This window comes from Arachis hypogaea, chromosome 18 (assembly GCF_003086295.3).
Source record: "Arachis hypogaea cultivar Tifrunner chromosome 18, arahy.Tifrunner.gnm2.J5K5, whole genome shotgun sequence".
Lineage (NCBI taxonomy): Eukaryota > Viridiplantae > Streptophyta > Magnoliopsida > Fabales > Fabaceae > Arachis > Arachis hypogaea.
Window position 1 is genome coordinate 8,749,525 of NC_092053.1, and position 20,158 is coordinate 8,769,682.

Below are 20,158 nucleotides of genomic sequence, written 5' to 3' on the forward strand. Positions count from 1 at the left end.
CCCAGCTGGCGCCGCCCCATTTCCTGAAGTAAATGTGGCAAATTATAACCCCAAAAAAGGTAAATGGCAAGATTTTGATAACAAGAAAAATTATGGAAGGAAAAGAAATTATGTTCATAAGAAAGTATCTCACCAGAAGTGGGATAAAGAAAGAAACAATGGGCAAAGTATATCAATTGAGGATAAATGCTTCCGTTGTGGTGGAAAGGGCCATTGGTCACGTACCTGTCGTACCCCAAGGCACCTAGTTGATTTTTATCAAGCATCCTTAAAAAAAGGATGACAAAGGAAAGGAAACAAATTTTGTTTCAAATAATGAAAATTTCACCACTCATTATGATGTATCTAATTTCTTTGAGAATCTTGAAAGATATATTGGCCATTTGATCAATGATGGAATAGTTTAATATGTGTGTTTGTTAAGTATTCATGTGAATAATTTTATTGTGAATGTACTTTTACTCATTTTATTATTATCATTATTTGTTTTTGAAGAAAAATGGCAAGAACATATTCTGAAGATATTTGCCTTGCAGATAGTGCAAGTTCGCACACTATTCTTAAAAGTACTATATATTTTACCCATCTTATGCCAAAAGAAGAGTATGTTAATACTATTATTAACTCGGGCAATGTGATAGAAGGCTCCGGAAGAGCTATAATTTTGTTTTCTGGAGGAACAAAATTTATAATAAATAATGCACTATTATCTACCAAGTCCCTGAGGAACTTGTTGAGTTTCAAAGATATTCGCCGAAATGGATATCATGTTGAGACAATGAATGAGAGAAATCATGAGTATTTATGTATCACAACTCATGATTCAAATAAGAAAGTTATATTAGAAAAATTACCCTCACTTTCATCCGGATTGTATTATACCAAGATTAGTGCAATTGAATCACATGCCATTGTAAACCAGAAGTTTATTAGCCAAAATGAATTCATAACTTGGCATGATAGATTTGGTCATCCGGGAACAACCATGATGAGGAGAATTATTGAAAACTCTCATGGACATTCACTAAAGAACCAGAAGATTCTTAAATCTAGTGAATTTTGTTGTGCTGCATGTTCTCAAGGGAAGTTAATTTTAAGGCCATCACCAGTAAAGATTGGATTTGAGTTCCCTGAATTTCTAGAAAGGATTCAAGGTGATATATGTGGACCTATTCATCCACCATGTGGATCTTTTAGATATTTTATGGTCCTGATAGACGCATCTTCGAGATGGTCACATGTGTGTTTGTTATCTTCTCGCAACCTGGCGTTTGCGAGATTACTGGCTCAAATTATTCGATTAAAATCACAATTTACAGAAAATTCAATCAAAGCAATTCGTCTTGATAATGCTGGTGAATTTACTTACCAAGCATTTGATGCTTATTGTATGGCTAATGGAATAAGTGTTGAACATCCAGTAGCTTATGTTCACACACAAAATGGGTTAGCAGAATCACTTATTAAACACCTCCAGTTAATTGCTAGACCCTTACTTATGAGAACAAATCTCCCAACCTCGGTTTGGGGGGCATGCTATTTTACATGCCACATCACTTATTCATTTGAGGCCAACGAGTTATCATCAGTTCTCTCCTATGCAATTAGCTTTTGGCCAGCAGCCAAATGTTTCCCATTTAAGAATATTTGGGTGTGTGATATATGTTCCCATTGCACCACTTAATCGCACCAAAATGGGACCCCAAAGAAAATTGGGGATATATGTTGGATATGATTCTCCCTCTATAGTGAGGTATCTTTAGATACAAACTGGATATGTATTTAAAGCCCGGTTTGCGGATTGTCATTTTGATGAATCAAAATTTCCAACATTAGGGGGAGAGAATAAGCTTCCTGAAAAGGAACTTAATTGGAATGCATCATCGTTGATGCATTTAGATCCTCGATCAGGGCAATGTGAACTAGAAGTTCAAAAGATTATACATTTGCAACGAATAGCAAATGAGTTGCCTGATGCATTTTCCGATACAAAGAGGATAACCAAATCTTATATACTTGCAGAAAACGCCCCAATTCGAATTGATGTCCCAGTAGGACAAGTAGCCACTGAAGCAAATTCACGCCAGAAGCGTGGCAGGCCTGTCGGTTCCAAAGATAAAAATCCTCGAAAGCAAAAAGAGGTAAATAATATTCCTGTTGAAAAAGACATAGTAAAGACACCTGCAGTTGTCCAAAATTCTGATATAACGCCAGAAGACGTTCAGGTACCTGAAAATTGTGAAAATGACGAGATCTCGATAAATTATGTCTTTACAGGAGAGAAATGGGACCGAAATAAGACAATTGTCAATGAAATATTTGCATATAATGTGGCATTGAATATCATGCATGAAAGTAAGGATCTTGAGCCAACATCAGTCGAAGAATGTCGACAACGGAATGATTGGCCAAAATGGAAAGAAGCCATGAAGGCTGAATTAGACTCACTTGCAAAATGTGAAGTCTTTGGACCTGTAGTCCGTACACCAGAAGATGTAAAACCTGTTGGATACCGATGGGTATTGTGAGAAAACGAAATAAGAAAAATGAAATTGTGCGCTATAAAGCCCGACTTGTGGCACAAGGTTTCTCACAAAGGCCCGGTATAGATTATGAAGAAACGTATTCCCCTGTAGTGGATGCGATAACATTGCGTTATTTGGTCAGTTTATCTGCATATCATAAACTGCATATGCATTTAATGGATGTGGTAACAGCCTATTTATACGGCTCATTAGATCGGGATATCTATATGAAAGTCTCTGAAGGACTAAAGATATCTAAACCATCCAATGAATATTCGCAATGGTTATACTCAGTCAAATTGCAAAGATCTTTATATGGTCTGAAGTAATCTGAACGAATGTGGTATAATCGTCTTACTGAGTATCTGGCCAAAAACGGATTCAAGAATGATGATATCTGCCCATGTGTTTTCATAAAGAAATCTGCATCTGGGTTCATTATAATTGCTGTGTACGTTGATGATTTAAATATTATTGGAACTCCTGAAGAGATTCCAACAATTATAAAAACTCTAAAAGAAAAGTTTGAGATGAAAGATCTTGGAAAGACTAAATTTTGTCTCGGCCTGCAGATCGAGCATATAAAAAATGGGATCTTTATCCATCAAACAACATACACAGAGAAGATCTTAAAAATATTTTATATGGATAAGTCACATCCATTAAGTACCCCAATGATCGTAAGATCTTTGGATGTGGAGAAAGATCAATTCCGTCCTAAAGAAGAGAATGAAGATATCCTTGGTTCTGAAGTACCATATCTTAGTGCCATTGGAGCGCTAATGTATCTTGCTAATAATACACGACCTGATATATCATTTGCTGTGAACTTACTAGCAAGGTATAGTTCCTCTCCAACCAGAAGACATTAGAGTGGAATCAAACAAATCTTTCGATATCTTCATGGAATGGTTGATATGGGATTGTTCTATCCTTATGGATCCAAGTCACAACTAGTTGGCTATGCAGATGTTGGATACTTGTCTGATCCACATAAAGAGAGATCTCAAACAGGATACCTGTTTACATATGGTGGAACAGCTATATCATGGAGGTCCACGAAACAGACGATAGCAGCAACCTCCTCTAATCATGCTGAAATACTAGCGATACATGAAGCTAGTCGCGAGTGTTTTTGGCTGAGGAGTGTGATCCAATATATTTTGTAATCATGTGGACTGATTGATCAGAAGATAGCTCCAACTGTCCTGTTTGAAGATAATACAGCATGTATTGCTCAACTTAAAGGCGGATATATCAAAGGTGATAGAACAAAGCACATTTCTCCCAAATTCTTCTTCACTCATGATCTTCAAAATCAAGGGACAATTGATGTCCAACAGATCCGCTCAAGTGATAATCTGGCAGATTTATTCACAAAGTCACTCCCAAAATCTTCTGTTGAAAGATTGGTACATCAGATTGGGATGCGCCGATTTCGAGATATAAAATAATATCGGCAAGAGGGGGAGACTGTACTCTTTTTTTCTTGGTAAGGTTTTTTTCCATTGGGTTTTTCTTGACAAGGTTTTTAATGAGGCAGTTCCATCACAAAGGATATTGTACTCTTTTTCCTTCACTAAGTTTTTTTTCCCACAGGGTTTTTCTTTAGTAAGGTTTTAACGAGGCATTATCCTGAATGGTCATCCAAGGGGGAGTGTTGTGATAAGGCATGAGGTGGATGCCCATTAATGTTTGGGCGGCTAACTTTTCCAAGTGAAAAGTTTAGATTATCAAAAGAAGACTGAAATTAATTCATTTACCTTTTGTATGCCTATAAATAGGAGGTTATGCCTCAGGCAAACAACACACAAGTAATAAGCAATTCCCTCTCTCTTTTATGTTGCAATACTTCTCTCTCTTTATATTTCTTTATATTTGTTACCTTTTTCTTATTTATTTATTTAGTTATTTTATAACACTTCCCAACTTTCCTCTTTTCTGTTTTGCTAAGCTGGCAAAAATAGTTAGTGCTCAACCAACTCAAATTACACATACAATCTATAATTATAATTGCAATAATAATTAGAACATAATCACTCATTCTCTTCTTCAATTCCTCTCTTTTTCACTCTCAACTCTTCACAACTCAGCTCTCTTTCTTCTGCTGCACGTCTCTGATATCCTTTCATGGAATCAAAGCTTGGCTCCAATCGCTACACCTAATAATTCTACTCCTGTTGCACAAGTAGCTCAAACGGCAAATGCTCTAGGATTCATAGCAACTCTAATTTACATGAAGCTTGACAATGATAATTTCTTGCAGTGGAAGGATCAAGTTGAGGCGATGATTGAAAGAAACGACCTACTTGATCACATCACAGGAGCAAAGATTTCGCAGCCGCTGCTTGACAATGGAGAAATCAATTCATAATACCAGAGGTGGAAGAAACAGGATGCATTGTTGAAATCTTGGCTATTGACTTCCATGACCAAACCATATACTACTCGAATGGTTGGTTGTGTATACACTTACCAGATTTGGAACAGGTTAAAAAACTATTTTTCTTTACAAATTAAAGCTAGAGTAATACAATGGAGAAATCAGCTTAGCAGCACAAAAATTGGTGTCTCGGTAAATAATTATGTCATGTAAATCAAAAGTACAATTGATGCATTAACCTCAGTAGAAGTAATCAGTAAAAGTGAACATGTAAATGCAATTCTTCATGGCCTAACTGAGAATTATGCACATGTCCTCATTTCAATCTTAACAAGATCTCAAGGAATTATAGTTGGAGAGCTAGAAGCAGTACTCTTTGCACATAAAAGCATGTTAGAAAGGTTTAAAAAACCATAATTAGATCAACTCTTACAAGCAAATGTGGCTCAATCCAGACACACAAATCAATTTGATCAAGAAATGTATCAAGCCAATTTTGCACAAAGAGGAGGTTTTAGAAGGGGTCCACAAGGCATAGGCAGGTTTCAAAACTTCAGAAATGCAAAACATGAAAGGGGACAACAGTCCTATCCTAACAGGTCAGGGATGTAGAATTATGAACAATCTGAAGGGTTTGATAGGTCTGAAAGGTTTAACAGGCCACAATATCAAAGCTATGAAAGAACGCAAGAGAGGCCTCAATGCCAGTTATGTGACAAATATGGCCACACAACAAGATTTTGTTAGTACAGGTATGATGATAATGAAAATAGGCAATACATACAACCTCAACATCAGTACAAAAGAGACTTTGTAGAAAGACAGCAGCAAATTGAGCAGCCAAAAGCAAACTTTAGCAGTTTATTGGCGAATCCTGCAACCATTCAGGATTCAGTGTGGTATCCAGACTCTGGAGCCACACACCGCATGACTGCAAACCCAGAGACCTCTCTCACCTATGTTTTAATCTATGTTGATGACATTATTGTCACTAGAAATTGCCCTGCAGTACTCACTGCAGTCACTTAAAGACTTAACTCAGCCTTTGCATTGAAGGACATGGGTGAGTTGCATTACTTTTTGGGAATTCAAGCAACCAGGACTGGGGACGGAGGATTGATGATGTCCCAAGGCAACTATGTGCAGGACTTGCTTGCAAAAGCTGGCATGAGTAATTGTAAGTCGTGTGCCACACCACTACCTTCCACCCTTAGAATCCAGGCTTTGGGAGGAGAAGTGTTTGATAATCCTCAACTATACCGCTCTGTAGTAGGAAGTCTCCAATATCTCACCGTGACACGACCAGACCTGACCTATAGTGTAAATAAGGTGGCTCAGTTTATGCAAACACCTTTAGAAGCACATTGGAAACTGGTCAAGAGAATTTTATGATATATTAGTGGCACAGCTGCAAATGGCCTGAAAATTCACAAGAATCCATCTCTGAAGATTACAGCCTACTGTGATTTGGACTGGGCTAGGGATCCAAATGATAGGAAGTCAGTTGGTGGTTTCTGTGTCTTTTTGGGACGAAATATGGTGTCCTGGCAGTCAAAGAAGCAGGGAGTGGTGGCCAGATCAAGCACGGAGGCAGAGTACAAGGCACTAGCAGACCTTGTGGCAGAGCTGATTTGGATCAAATGCCTAATAAGTGAGCTGAACTGGTCGATTCCAGAAGCACCTATGGCATATTGTGATAATCAAAGTGTTGTGCTCCTAGCAGCAAATCCGATATTCCATTAAAAACAAAGCACTTTGAGATAGACTTGCACTTTGAAACGCTCTGCTATTTCTTTCCAGCCAAATATTCCAAATAATCGCGAAGAAACCTACTAGCCACTTCTTATGCTCAAAACTACAACCAGATACTCTAATCCAACTCTCAAAAAGCTCTTTGACAGTCTTCGAAATAATCCAAGCTCTACCAGCACACATCAACCAAGCGCACCACATTTGTCACGTAAACTCACAGCCAAGAAAAAAGTGATGCACAAAATCTACATCTTTTTTGCACAAAACACAAATATTATCATTCTGATGAATAATTCCTAACCTACTCAATCTTTTTTTCGTATTAACCCTTCCTACTAAAACAAACTATGCAAAAAGTTCCACTCTTGGAGGAGCCAATCCTCTCCATATGATGCTAGCTAGTGAAACTGAAACTAGTGATGTCTTCCGAAATAGATTCTTTTTGCAATATCTACACAAAATTATTAGTAGAAAAAATACATTTTCTATCAAAGATAGAATTTTTTTTCCCCCAAAAATTTTTGTTTATTGATAAGGTTTTTTTTAATAAACGTTGATTCATATTTTGTAATATTCAAAAAGAAAGGTTCATTTTCATGAATTTAACCTAAGTGATGATTGATTAGTATTTTATCTGTTTCAAGATATATTAATTATATGGTAAATTCTATTTAATTATTTTTTAAATAAAAAATAAATTACTTTTTATGATAAATTTAATAATTATTAAATAAAATAAATTATATCATCAAGATGATTAATATTAACTCTTAATTTAACTTAAATTTTAACAACCAAACTATTTTTTTTGGGTGACAATAGCCAAATTAATTAATTATAATAAAACTACTTGAACTTTATACTTATAAAATTACACAATTTTTATATTAACTCTATTAACAATTGTAAAATTTATCCTTATTACTCAATTAACACATTATCTACTTTTTTTTATTTTAAATTTGTGATTCGGCCTTTTTTTTTATTTGTTCTTTTTAGTTTTTCAGTTTTTTTTTTTGTTATATTGTTAGATCTAATTAATATATATGTAGTTTCAAAAATAAGATCTCTTTTGTAACTCTTATAATTTATAAAAAAAAGCTTTATTATATTTAATTAGTTTAATTATTAATAACAATTAATATTAACCATGATGATATAATTCATTTCATCCAATAATTGTTAAACAGATTATAGGGTATAATTTATCCTTTATTTAAGAGAGAATTGAATATAATTAATTATATTTCTCTAAAAAACAAATTTTCTTAAATTTCAAAAAATATCTATGCATTTTAATCTCGATATCACTTTTAACATTCATAATTTAATTGAGTGATCTAGGAGTAGTATTATTGTTGAATTTTATACATATTAAGTTGAATATTGACAATAAATCAACAATAATGCAGGTACATACTATTTAAACATATATTATATATAAATGACATGGGTGGTCAGTGGTCTAGTTTGCCTGCTGTCGCCGTTTGCTGTATGCGCAGATTAATTGTACGAATATCATGTTCACATACACGGATTACATTTAATGGCATTGCATTATCAAATAAGAAAAATCAATCAGTAATATGACATTGACATATGGGTGCCCACAAATTTGAAAAAACCTTTATTGACACGAAATTAATTTTTAGAAGTTGCTTTGGCTTATAGTGGCGGTTAGCGAGAATCTATATAAGGCGCAGACAACAATTGTGTTGATCATAGTCATAATTAACAACATACATAGTTCTAACTTAGAGAGCTACTTGTTCATATGTCTACAGATCAAATGGCTCTTGTTATACAAGTAAGAGCTTCTTCGCTTTCAAGCTCAATTCATCATCCTCGTCACAATTCCATGCATCCACCATGGAACTTGTCGCTACAAACATCTAAAGGCCAAGGGACTCTTATGCATAGTAAAAAATTATCTATCAATTCCGTTCTTCTTCGTGAGAAGGTGCCCTTTGATTAATCTCTCTCTTAAGATTTTTATTTTTATTTTACTTTCTTTGGGTAAATTAAAGTCCCTCCAAGTATTTCCATACTTGATTTATGGAAGAAGCAATCTTTTAATAACTATTTCCTTTTTATCATGGTTTTTATATACATTATAGATACGCTTTAAAAAAAATAATATATCTATCGATAAATAATTGATTAGCGTGACAGATATTGTAATAATCTCGAATTCGAGTCTCAAGTTAAAAAAAAAAAAATCAAATTGCCTCCCAGTGAAATCTCACATGCTCAAATAAAATTAGTTATTTTCGACAAATAACAAAAAGAGAAAATAAACTTAATATATTAATTATATTAAAAATATTACTCATACACTAAATCAGTCATTAATGTATTTATGTATAAATACACTTATAATTTAATTTATTTTTAATATATATTTTATATTTTAATATATATTTTATACTGATAGTTGATTTTTGTGATTGATTTTAATATATACACAACATAGTCTTTTATTATATACTACTTTTTAAATGCATCCAAATTGGTAATAAAAAGGCACGGGTTATATAGAAGAAAAGGATGAGCTAGTAGATATTAAAGATCTTACGGTTTGTATATTCATGGTCAATTAATTAACTATATTAATTTTTGGTTTCAAAGGTGACAAGGCCTTAAATTCCTTTTCTGCAGTTAATTATTTTCCTATTTTGGTTTGGTTTTGATGTTGGGGTGATAGGCGGAGTGTCTTGAAAGTAATGATAGGAAGAAAAGCTTGGAGCAGGTGAAGAAAGAAGGGCAAGAAGCATTGCTAAAAAAGTCAAGCGATCCAGTGGGAACAATGAAAATAATTGATAGCATTCAAGAGCTGGGAATTGGGCACCATTTTGAAGAAGAGATCAATGCACTTCTTGGAAAGATATGCCACTGGGATGCCTCACAAGACCTATTTGCCACATCCCTTCAATTTCGCCTCCTCAGGCACAATGGCTGGACCACTTTTCCTGGTATGTATTACCTTTATTCAACTAATTAATAAAACTCAGGTGAAGTCGACTTCACGTGAAGTTGATACCTGAGAGCTGTTAGATGAAAATTTAGTCAAATCAGTTAAATCATTTAACGACTTTTAGGTATCAACTTCACGTGAAATTGACTGCACCTGAGTTTCCACCTTAATTAATTCATTTGCATTTGGCATGTTGATAAATAATAATTGATGAAGACTATATATGTTATATCTTTATCATTATGTATTTTTTTATATATTTTCTATTTTTATATTAAAAATAATATATGAGAAATCTAAAAAATAAAATTTTATCTTTATTACTATAAAAAATGTGATGAAATTATTTTCTTTCGAAAAGTGAAGTTATCAAAAACAATCATATAAATTATTATATTTTTAATATATTCTTTTAGGTAAAATTTTTTTATTTTATTTTGTTTTATACTTAAATTTTTTTTTATTAACAAAAATCGAATTCTAAACCTTTAAATCATAGCAATTTTAATATTGAATCGTAAAACTAATTTCAAAAATTTAAACAAATAGACATACATTCATGTTATATTCAAATTAAATATTTTACTGTACCTATGATATAATAAGATGAATTATGATTGTTTGACGGCAGAGAATTTCAACAAGTTTTTGGACAAGAGTGGGAATTTCAAGGAATCACTGAGCAGAGACATAGGTGGCATGCTAAGTTTGTACGAGGCATCATTTCTAGGTGCTGAAGGTGAAGGAGTGTTACAACAAGCCATGGACTTCTCAAGAGGCCATCTTCACCAATCAATCCCTCACATGGCTCCTGAATTAGGAAGACAAGTTAGCAGAGCCTTAAGGCTTCCAAGGCACCTTCAAATGGAGAGGTTAGAAGCCAAGAATTACATGGACCAATACAGCCGTACAACAACCAAAATACCAGCTCTTTTGGAATTGGCCAAGTTGGATTATGACATGCTTCAATCATTGTACAAAAGAGAATTAGGAGAAATCACCAGGTCACACTCTAAATTTTTGTAATCGTTTTAAATTTAATACAATATATAAATCTAAAGTATATTTACTTTGAAATGCTTATATAATTGATGTGACAATTTATTTGTTTAGGTGGTGGAAGGAATTAGGACTAATAGAGAGCCTTGGTTTTGCTAGAGATAGACCATCAGAGTGCTTTCTATGGACAGTGGGGATTTTCCCAGAACCACGTTATTCCAACTGCCGTATTGAACTTACTAAAACAGTATGCATTTTGCTTGTTATGGATGATATCTTCGATACTTACGGCTCTTTCGATGATCTTGTTCTTTTCGTCAAGGCAATCAAAAGGTATGTGCCAATTAAGAGCAATTTTTTTCTGCTTAATATTTTGAAACGAACCAAGTACTTTTTTACTTATAGATGGGATCTTGATGCAATGGAGCAGCTACCTGAATACATGAAAATATGCTACATGGCATTATATAACACAACTCACGAAATTGCATACAAAATTCAGAAAGACCGTGGACTGACCGCTGTTGCCTACTTGAAGAAAACGGTGAGAATCCCAAGAATAAAACATATATACATAAGTTATAGGGGTGAACACGGATCGAATCGGATTGGATATGGCCAAAATTTCGATCCGATCCGCACTAAAATTATCGGATTGGATACAATATCCGGAGTTTTTAAGTTTGGATCTGGTCCGATCCGCATCGGAAATCGAATATATCTGCAAAATACAAAAATATTTTTAAAAGCTTATTTTTATTAAAAAAATATCAATAAAATTCATTTTTTCTATTCTTTTAAATATGTTTACTCTTAAAATAATATTAAACATACATTTCTTAAATAATAAATTAAAATAATACAACATATATGATAATTATTAGTTGAAATAAAATATAAAAAAATATTTATTTATTTATTTATTTATTTATTTTTGCGGATACGCGGATATGCGGATCGGATATGCGAATATCTACACAAAATCCGCAATCGGATCCAATTAGTGTGCGGATTTGATCCGCTCCGATAGCCTTGTGAATTGGATCTATATCCACAATTTTCGGATCTAAATACCGCGGATATGCGGATCGAATCCGATATATGAACATTCCAAGATACGTTTAATTTAAGATTCTAATTAACGAAAGGTTGATGCATGATTATATTATTATTTTGTTCAGTGGATAGACATATTTGAAGCATTTCTTGAGGAAGCCAAATGGTTCAACCAGGGTTACGTGCCATCATTTAGGGAATATCTGGACAACGGGGTGATTTCCGCAGGATCTTACATGGCCATGACGCATGCAACTTTCCTCGTTGGTGATGGTATCTCAAAGGATACTCTTTCAATGATGAAGACATACCCTAGGCTCTTCTCTTGTTCTGGCGAAATTCTTCGTTTTTGGGACGATTTGGGAACCTCAACGGTACCTCATTTTTCTTATACTTTATCACTCTATATACTCATTAAGTAAATTTAATAGTTGAAAACTGTTAAATGCGTCATCTAATTTTCTCAATTATTAGTTTTATATAAAGACAACTTACTTAGTGATTAATTTACATAATTTTTTAAAGTCCTAATTGAATTATTCATGTTGTTCAGGAAGAACAAGAGAGAGGGGATAATGCTTGCAGCATACAGTGCTACATGAGGGAAAATAATGGTTGTGATGAGAATGAAGCAAGAAAACATATAAGGGGGCTCATAGGGAAGCTGTGGTTAGAGTTGAATGGTGTAGCCATGAACACGACCGCTCTGCCTTCTTCAATAGTGAAAGCTTGTTTCAACATGGCAAGAACTGCTCAGGTCATATATCAGCATGGCGATGACAAAAGCACATACACAGTTGATGACTACGTCCAAACATTGTTATTCACACCCTCTGCTATCTAACTATGTAGTGCATGAAGCAAGTGATGATTGTTCACCACTAATTAACTAGTATGTTACTTTTAGGATTCTAAATTTTTTTTTATATATTTCTTTACTCTATTTTGAAATGCGTTATGATTTCCTTAATTCATAGTGTATTTGAAATTTCAATAAGAAATTGTATCTAATTTTTTGTTACTTGAGAGTTTTAATCTATTCTTTTATTAATATTTTAGATTAATATACTTTAATATACATGAATTATAGTTAAGATGCATTAATAACATTAAAAGATGACAATGAAAAGTTAGAAAGAATGGTTATTATTAAAATGAGATAAATTATCCTATTTTCGGTAAAAGAGAATCAATCAATATATAAAGTCAAACAGTTGATTGACCTTTAGGCTGTGTCAGCCAATTCAATATTATTTGCAATAGTCAATCCACTTGCACACGCCCAAGTTCCAACTTTCAACCGGTACATGTAAAATTGACCATTATGATTTTTGAGTGTCTGACCAAGGTAAGTTTGATGCTGGGACGTCGCTTGGATCCTTAATTTTGTCGAGATTAACAACTCCATGGTGAAAATAGCCTAAATTTGGGGTGTTACGTAACTCATCTTTGTTAGCCTTTGTGTCCTGTATCAAGTTTGGCAGATAAGAACGTTGCTTCAAACACCATAGAGAGTAGTTGGAACCTTCACCTCCTTGCCGGTGTTCAACTTGTCTAGCCACGAGAACCGTCGCATCTGATCGGTGGATATCCGCACTGCTCCAGCGTTCTCGAAACGCGTCTGTTCCACCGTCGGTCACCGTGTGTCTTGCGAGCTTTCTCTCTGTTTGAGCGTCGGTGCTGACGCGTGTTCGAGCAACCGTTCAGCCCTCTATTCAACCATCTTCATTGAGTTTTAAAGCTGATAGGTATTGCTATTGCCTTCTATTTTGGAGCCAGATTTGGGTTTGATAAAGCTGATATGTATGTCTCACTCTAAAGCGTAAATATTTTCTTAAAGTTAACTTGGAACTATGTTTTGGGACTTGAGATGGTTGGAACTTGGAAGTAAGATAACATTTGGGTCTTGCTTGTCTGGTTAATGGCATTGTTGCAACTTTGTTTATGTTTGCCATTCATTCATCCATGAAGTTATGAATTACCTTGTAATGCAGGAAACGCCTTTTCAATATGATTAATGAAGTGCCCACAATATTTGAAGTTGTTACTGGTGCAGCCAAGAAACAAGTGAAGGAGAAGTCTTCAGTTTCGAACCATAGTGGCAGCAAATCAAAGTCAAACACTAAAGCAGTAAATATTTTTCTCCTTGCACTTACACATGGAAATCATGTATTTTTTGTCTGTGCTTGTTTCTTTGATACAGGATCCCTTTAAAATTGAGTAGTCCATGAGTTAGTTAATTTTTTTTTATTTTTCGGGGTCTCAGTAGAATTTCAAAATAATGGAAAGATTGTGGAAATTGAAAGTGGTGAAAGTATGTGCAGCGTATGCATTGAATATTTATCTATCTTGGAAGGTGAATGCATCTCCTTTTACAACTTTTATCCCTTTCAAATAAGCTGTGCTCTAAATGACTGAGTTGTCTGTTGATTTTCATAAAGTTTGAAAGCTAAGGTGATTTGTTTTTCTCATCCTTCTTCTTTGTTGGATTAGTTGTTTTAACTAATATATTGATGTTTCAGTTCTTGCAATTTAGTGTAATATTCATATGTTTAAGGAAGCTCCATTTGCACAGTAGCCTGATTGTTGATATTTACTAATATTGTATATATGCAATTATCTTGAATAGGCAAATTGAATATTTTATTATCTTTGTGTTGTTTCTATGCTTCTGTTGTGCAGATAGCTTTGATTAAATTTATTGGTTATAAAATCATAAATAATATTTCAAATACTGAGAATGCATTCCTAATTATATTTATCACAGATATAATCATTTGGGAATTTCTTTTTGCCTTTTCTAACTTGTTACTTACTTTAATATATCAGATATTTGGAATTGGATTATACTTATCACAAATTATAAGTTGGCATAGATTATGTTAAAGTTTGTTGCTGCCGTGTACGAGTAGCCATTTGAGCAATTTTTGAGTTGGCCGATTTTCCATGGTGAGTTTTTTTTATATTTTTGTTGGTTTGTTATGTTATTTAAAATGTCATTGTTATGAAAGAAAGGAAATTGTTGGTGAAGTTGAGTTTATTTGGCTACAGAGGTCGGAAGTGGAAGACTCGGAGTACTATTCAGAGGAGTTGGTCCGTGCCCCTGATCCAGTCGAAGGTCTCCATGTTGATGGTGAAGGGAGCGATGTAGGCGAGGAAGGGAGTGAGGGATTTGAAGGTGACGAAGGTTTTGAAGAAGAGTCAGAGATACATGATGAATTTGGGGATGAGTTCTATGACAACTGGGAAGAAAGGGCAACTGATGAAATTGCTGATCTAGGTTGTATGAATTTGAAGGAAATCACAGTGGAAGAGATTAAAAGTCTCCATTTTCCGGATCGGGAAGTCGCATTTTTATTCTACAACTTATATGCGAAAATGAATGGGTTTGTTGCTCGAAGGTATAGGTCTCGGCGTAATCTAAATAACGAGATGATACAACAATCTTTTGTATGCTTCAGGCAGGGCTTTCGGAAGGCAAGAATTTGTGATGGAGTCGAAGTTGCTGATCGGAAACGGGAGCCGAAGCCAGAGACTAGGTGTGGCTGTGAGGCAGAAATGCGTGTCCATATCGACAAGGATAGTGGCAGATGGATTGTAACATACTTCCAGGAAGTTCATAATCACAAGATGCTTGAGGACACACTTACTTTCATGCTTTCAGGACATAGAAGGATGAACTCGGCGACAATTGATCAAATGAATATGATGTTAAAAGTCGGCATCAAGACCCCACAGATTTATGCATCGTTTGTGCAGACAGCAGGCGGGTGTGAAAATGTTCCGTTTTTTAAGAGAGACATGTACAACAGAATTCACAACCAACGGAGGATTATTGGTGGGGATGCAAGTGCGTGCCTTATGTTGTTGCAACGTATGAAAGTAGAAAATCCGGGAATGTTTGTTAGACACCTAGCGGACAAAGAAGGTCGTTTGGTGCATTTATTTTGGTGTGATAACTGTAGTCAACTGGATTATGAAATATTTGGGGATGTATTAGTATTTAATGCGACATATTGCAAGAATAAGTACATGTGTCCGCTGGTGGTTTTCTCGGGGGTTAATCATCACAATCAAACAATCGTGTTTGCTGCTGCCCTTGTTGCGAATGAGACAGAGGAAACATATAAGTGGCTACTGCAGCAATTTTTAGAAGGCATGAAGGGCAAGGCACCCAAATGTGTCATCACTGATGGTCATAGAGCCATGAAGAAAGCAATTGAATCAATTTTTCCAAATTTGTATCATCGTCTATGTGCATGGCACTTACTCCGAAATGCGACCTCAAACAAAAGCAATCCTGTGTTCTCATCTGAATTCAAGAAATGTATGTTATTTGACTATGAAGTGGCAGAGTTCGAAGAGCACTGGAATAATGTGGTTTCTGAGCTAGGCCTACAAGATAATCCCTGGGTGTGTGATCTATATGCTAGAAGACATATGTGGGCAACTGCACACATCCGTGGTAATTTCTTTGGGGGCTTCCAAACCACGTCAAGATGTGAGGGGATTCACTCTATGCTCGGCAAGTTTGTGCATTCCCGGCACAACTTAAAAGACTTTGTTGAGCAATTCTTTTGATGTATCAGTCAAATGAGGTCCCGGGAAGCATTCTCTGACTTACAATCCACTGTTGGGGAGATGGTACTACAAAGCCCTCTACGATCGCTTGAAAGGTCTATGGTAAGTGTACTGACAAGAGAGATATTTCTTATTTTCCGACCAATGCTTTCACAGGCTTGCATGTTAAAGATAAGCTCTTGTACATTCACAGCATGTTCAGATATCTATTCCCTATTCCGGTCTGGAGATTCTGCCCGAGAGTGGCGCGTTTCACATTATCGAAATGGGTCATTCTTCAAGTGTTCGTGCATGAGGATGGAGACCTTTGGGATTCCTTGTGACCACATTATTGCAGTATTTTATCACCTTGATATCACTGAAATGCCTGCGAGTGTAGTATTGGAAAGGTGGTCAAAAGATACCCGTTCGAGGGTGAGGGCTTTCATGGAAAAGGGACCGTTTTGCTGGGATTCGATGGTTACCTGCCGCAATTGGATGTTGAATGACCTATGCAGGGAGTTGTGTGTCCTTGCTTCTGTACGAGTGGATGATTTTGTGGACGTCACTGGTAAATTGAGAAATGAAATTTTGCACTTGAAAAGCAAGAGACTTTCTCCAAGTGGGGGGGAGGGGGGAAGGAGCTGATCCTCTGGTGTCATCTACTCTTGAGGATTGCGTAAGAGATCCACATGTTTTATGTCACCACAAGCGCCGTAAATTTGGTGTGGGTAGGCAGCCATCTACCAAGGGTGTAAAGAGATGTGGAATTTGCCGCGCGGTTGGCCATAACCGATTATCTTGTTCACAAAGGCATACACACAGGCAAGGACACGCTGCTGTTGGTAGTGGTACCCAACGGAGGGCTGTTTACGAAGAGGCTGATTATAGTGAGTATTAAAATTCATGGGAAGAGGTTAGTGGAGTAGTATGCGTTACGTTTTTCTTTTAAGTAGTTAATTTTTCTATAAGATAATTAATAATTATAACTAAGTTTTCGGATAAATTTAATAACCAATATAGTCCCGTCATTGCATAAAATATTACAGTTACAAACCACACAAAATAATACGAAGTAGTTAATAAATTCTAAACACTGCTGCTAACTTTGGGTCATTTTTCATACCCAAAGGAGCTTATTTAGGCCATGGACTTATCACATCCCATGGAGCGAACTATAAATCTAGCCCATCTGAAATCACGACTGTCAATGACTTGGTAACGGTACCCATGTATGCTCATGCCTATACACCTCCGTGCCAATCTGCAACCCAAATCCTCACCAAATTTCCAATTGCATTGAATGTTCTTCCCGCAAGCAAAACAGCAGTATTCCCACGCAGAATATAATCATCAAGCTGGAGACGTTATCAAAACAAGCACAACTTAGGCAAATTTCTTGCTACGTTGTATATATATATATATATATATATATATATATATATATATATATATATATATATATATATATATATATATATATATATTAAAACATATCTATTAAAGAAAATATAATATAAGACACGTATGTCTTGATGGTCGGGCCGAGTGATGTTACCACTCCACTTATTTGCAATGGGTTGAAATTTTCCTCAGGGTGTAGCCATGATATCACTCAAGAAGCAGAGTTGTAACTGTAATGGACAATAAACCTATCATCATATGAAAAGATATTCCGTTAATGCTAATGAAATTCTAATGATCATGAAGAATGACCTTGTATTGCAGTTGGGGATTCCTTGGCCTCTACGAATTGGCCATTTAGGAAGCTTGCTAGGAGTGTAAACTGTAGCAGGTCCATAAGCTGGAGAAGTCATCAACTCATGAAGCCTCCCTAGCTGGAAATTAAAAACCAATGACTACTCTTAACCAGAAACTCTTTGTTCTATGTAGAAGACACACAAACAAACTATTCATCCCTTATCATTGTCCGCATAAGTTTCTCCCTATCAGTGACCATGTTTGGCTCTGGCCATGAGTCCAATAAATAAGCACATTGGTTAGGAAAGTCAACGACCATACACCACCAGTGCATGAAGATGTCTTCTACGGGAACCAATATCTAACACAATGACACGTTAAAATTATTATCCGTAGTGTTCAACTGCAAATTTTAAGATACTGCTTATTTGTTCAAAAGACTCGAGAGTGATAGAAGTTTAAAAAATATTTTTTGGGTCATTCATAATATTCATACAAAAGTCGTATGACAATATTTTTATTAAATTACAATTAATAAATAAAAATATTTCTAATTATATAATCAAATAAAAGAACGAATAAAAATATTACTCACATGATCAAGATATCTGCTTGGTTTGACCCAGAATGAGACATATGTTTCAACGAGCTCCTCTATTGATACACCACGGATCACGTCATCCTTATTAAAAACATAACACATTATCAGAACTCCACGGATAATAGTCCAATTAGTGTTGTGTTTCAACACATATCTCTAACATCACTCACAGCAAATTTGGGAGGAAGAGTCTAGTAGTGTGCATGTCTTAGGTGTTGTATCAAACATGCATTCCGTATCGCAACCATTTCAACAGCCCTGCCATCAATCTCACGGCTGGACACGAAAGATTGAATCTGACGCCTGGTCAGGCGATATTTGCGCATCCTAACTAGGGTCTCTCTGCATGAAATGATACTCCGATTAGTGGCTTCTTTTAATGAAATGAAGGTGTTAACAGATCATATAATAAAATTCAACTTGGTAAGCTACACATAACTTGCTCTAAAGGGTGCCCATTGGAAAACAAAAACTTGAATAGCACAATATCAGCCCGATTAAGGTCCATATCATGATGGGGCTTGAAATTCATCTTCGTACTCTTCTGCCACAAGGTTCCAAAATCAACAACTGGGAAACTTCAACTTAAATGCAGCAACAACGACGACATGAACAAAACTTACTCGAGTCACTTTAGAACAAGAAGCTCCTCTGGAACGCTTGGTAGGGGCTGATGCAATTCCCCTTGGTGTATCAAATAGCCTCCTATTCTTCCTCATGGGAGCTGTTAATTGACCGCCTCGTTCATCCTCGTCGGAGTCGGGAGCAGTCAAGTTAGCGATGTCGATAGCATTAACACCCCACTGTGTTGGATTCTTTGGAACATTCGGGAGAGGACTGTCAAGAATGTATTCGGACATGTCTTCATGTAGCTGTGACGACAACAGAATGCCACTGCCATCTCTGTCACTCTTGGAAGATACCTTTCCATGAAGTGAATACTCAGGAGACCTACAAAAGAGACAACTAGAACATCATATAAGGACAGTGTCACCCTAGTTTACCTACATGTAGCAACACTATTCAATTTATTATACATGAAAAAAATGACACCTATTAGCAGCGGCCATGCACCTCTTCAACGTTTGCATGTGCAACTATCACAAAATTATGAATTAATGAAGGTTGCAATACCAGAGGTTTATGTTATAGTATATATAACATTATTTTCCCTCCATATATTTTTCTGCCAAATTATTCTTTGTTGCTAACATCTTTTGTCTCCATATGCAGACAAAAAAAACCAGAGCAGACCTTCCTGGGTAACCACTGTCCATGGACTGTATCAGACAGACAAACTTTTTCTTAGTTCGTAGCAGCTTTATGAGGTGGCTTATTTAAGATATTTATTTAAATATTTTTGAGGCCATGAAAGAATTAAATGGTCTCATTAAATATTCCACCTAACTACACCCTTCATTATCCTTTATAAGAACGGAAAGTCCACTAAGGGAGACAATTCCACAAACAATTTGCATCAAATCTTCACCCATCATGGTGAGACAAAACAAGAAAGTCTATGTGATTTTTCGTGGGAAAAACCCAGGAATTTATACAACTTGGCCGGCATGCCATGCACAAGTTGATGGGTTTAGTGGTAACTCATA

At 35.5% G+C, this 20,158-nt stretch overlaps 1 protein-coding gene across 1 annotated transcript; it reads left to right on the forward strand.

The window, feature by feature from the left end:
* The first annotated feature begins 8,354 nt into the window (after positions 1–8,354).
* Positions 8,355–12,710, forward strand: LOC112772687 (probable terpene synthase 11). The gene is made up of 7 exons (XM_025817657.3): positions 8,355–8,620; positions 9,365–9,632; positions 10,266–10,638; positions 10,748–10,966; positions 11,039–11,177; positions 11,815–12,063; positions 12,243–12,710. The coding sequence occupies exons 1-7, from the start codon at positions 8,435–8,437 to the stop codon at positions 12,531–12,533; spliced, it is 1,725 nt and encodes a 574-aa protein (XP_025673442.1). The 5' UTR covers positions 8,355–8,434; the 3' UTR covers positions 12,534–12,710.
* The last annotated feature ends 7,448 nt before the right edge of the window (positions 12,711–20,158 follow it).

What these genes read in the sequence shown, in the direction of transcription:
- LOC112772687 (XM_025817657.3), top strand. Translation starts at nt 8,435, where the DNA reads ATGTCTACAGATCAAATGGCTCTTGTTATACAAGTAAGAGCTTCTTCG. An exon ending in TGGCTGGACCACTTTTCCTG is followed by an intron (nt 9,633 to 10,265) that starts GTATGTATTACC and finishes GTTTGACGGCAG; the next exon opens with AGAATTTCAACAAGTTTTTG. An exon ending in GAATTAGGAGAAATCACCAG is followed by an intron (nt 10,639 to 10,747) that starts GTCACACTCTAA and finishes TTATTTGTTTAG; the next exon opens with GTGGTGGAAGGAATTAGGAC.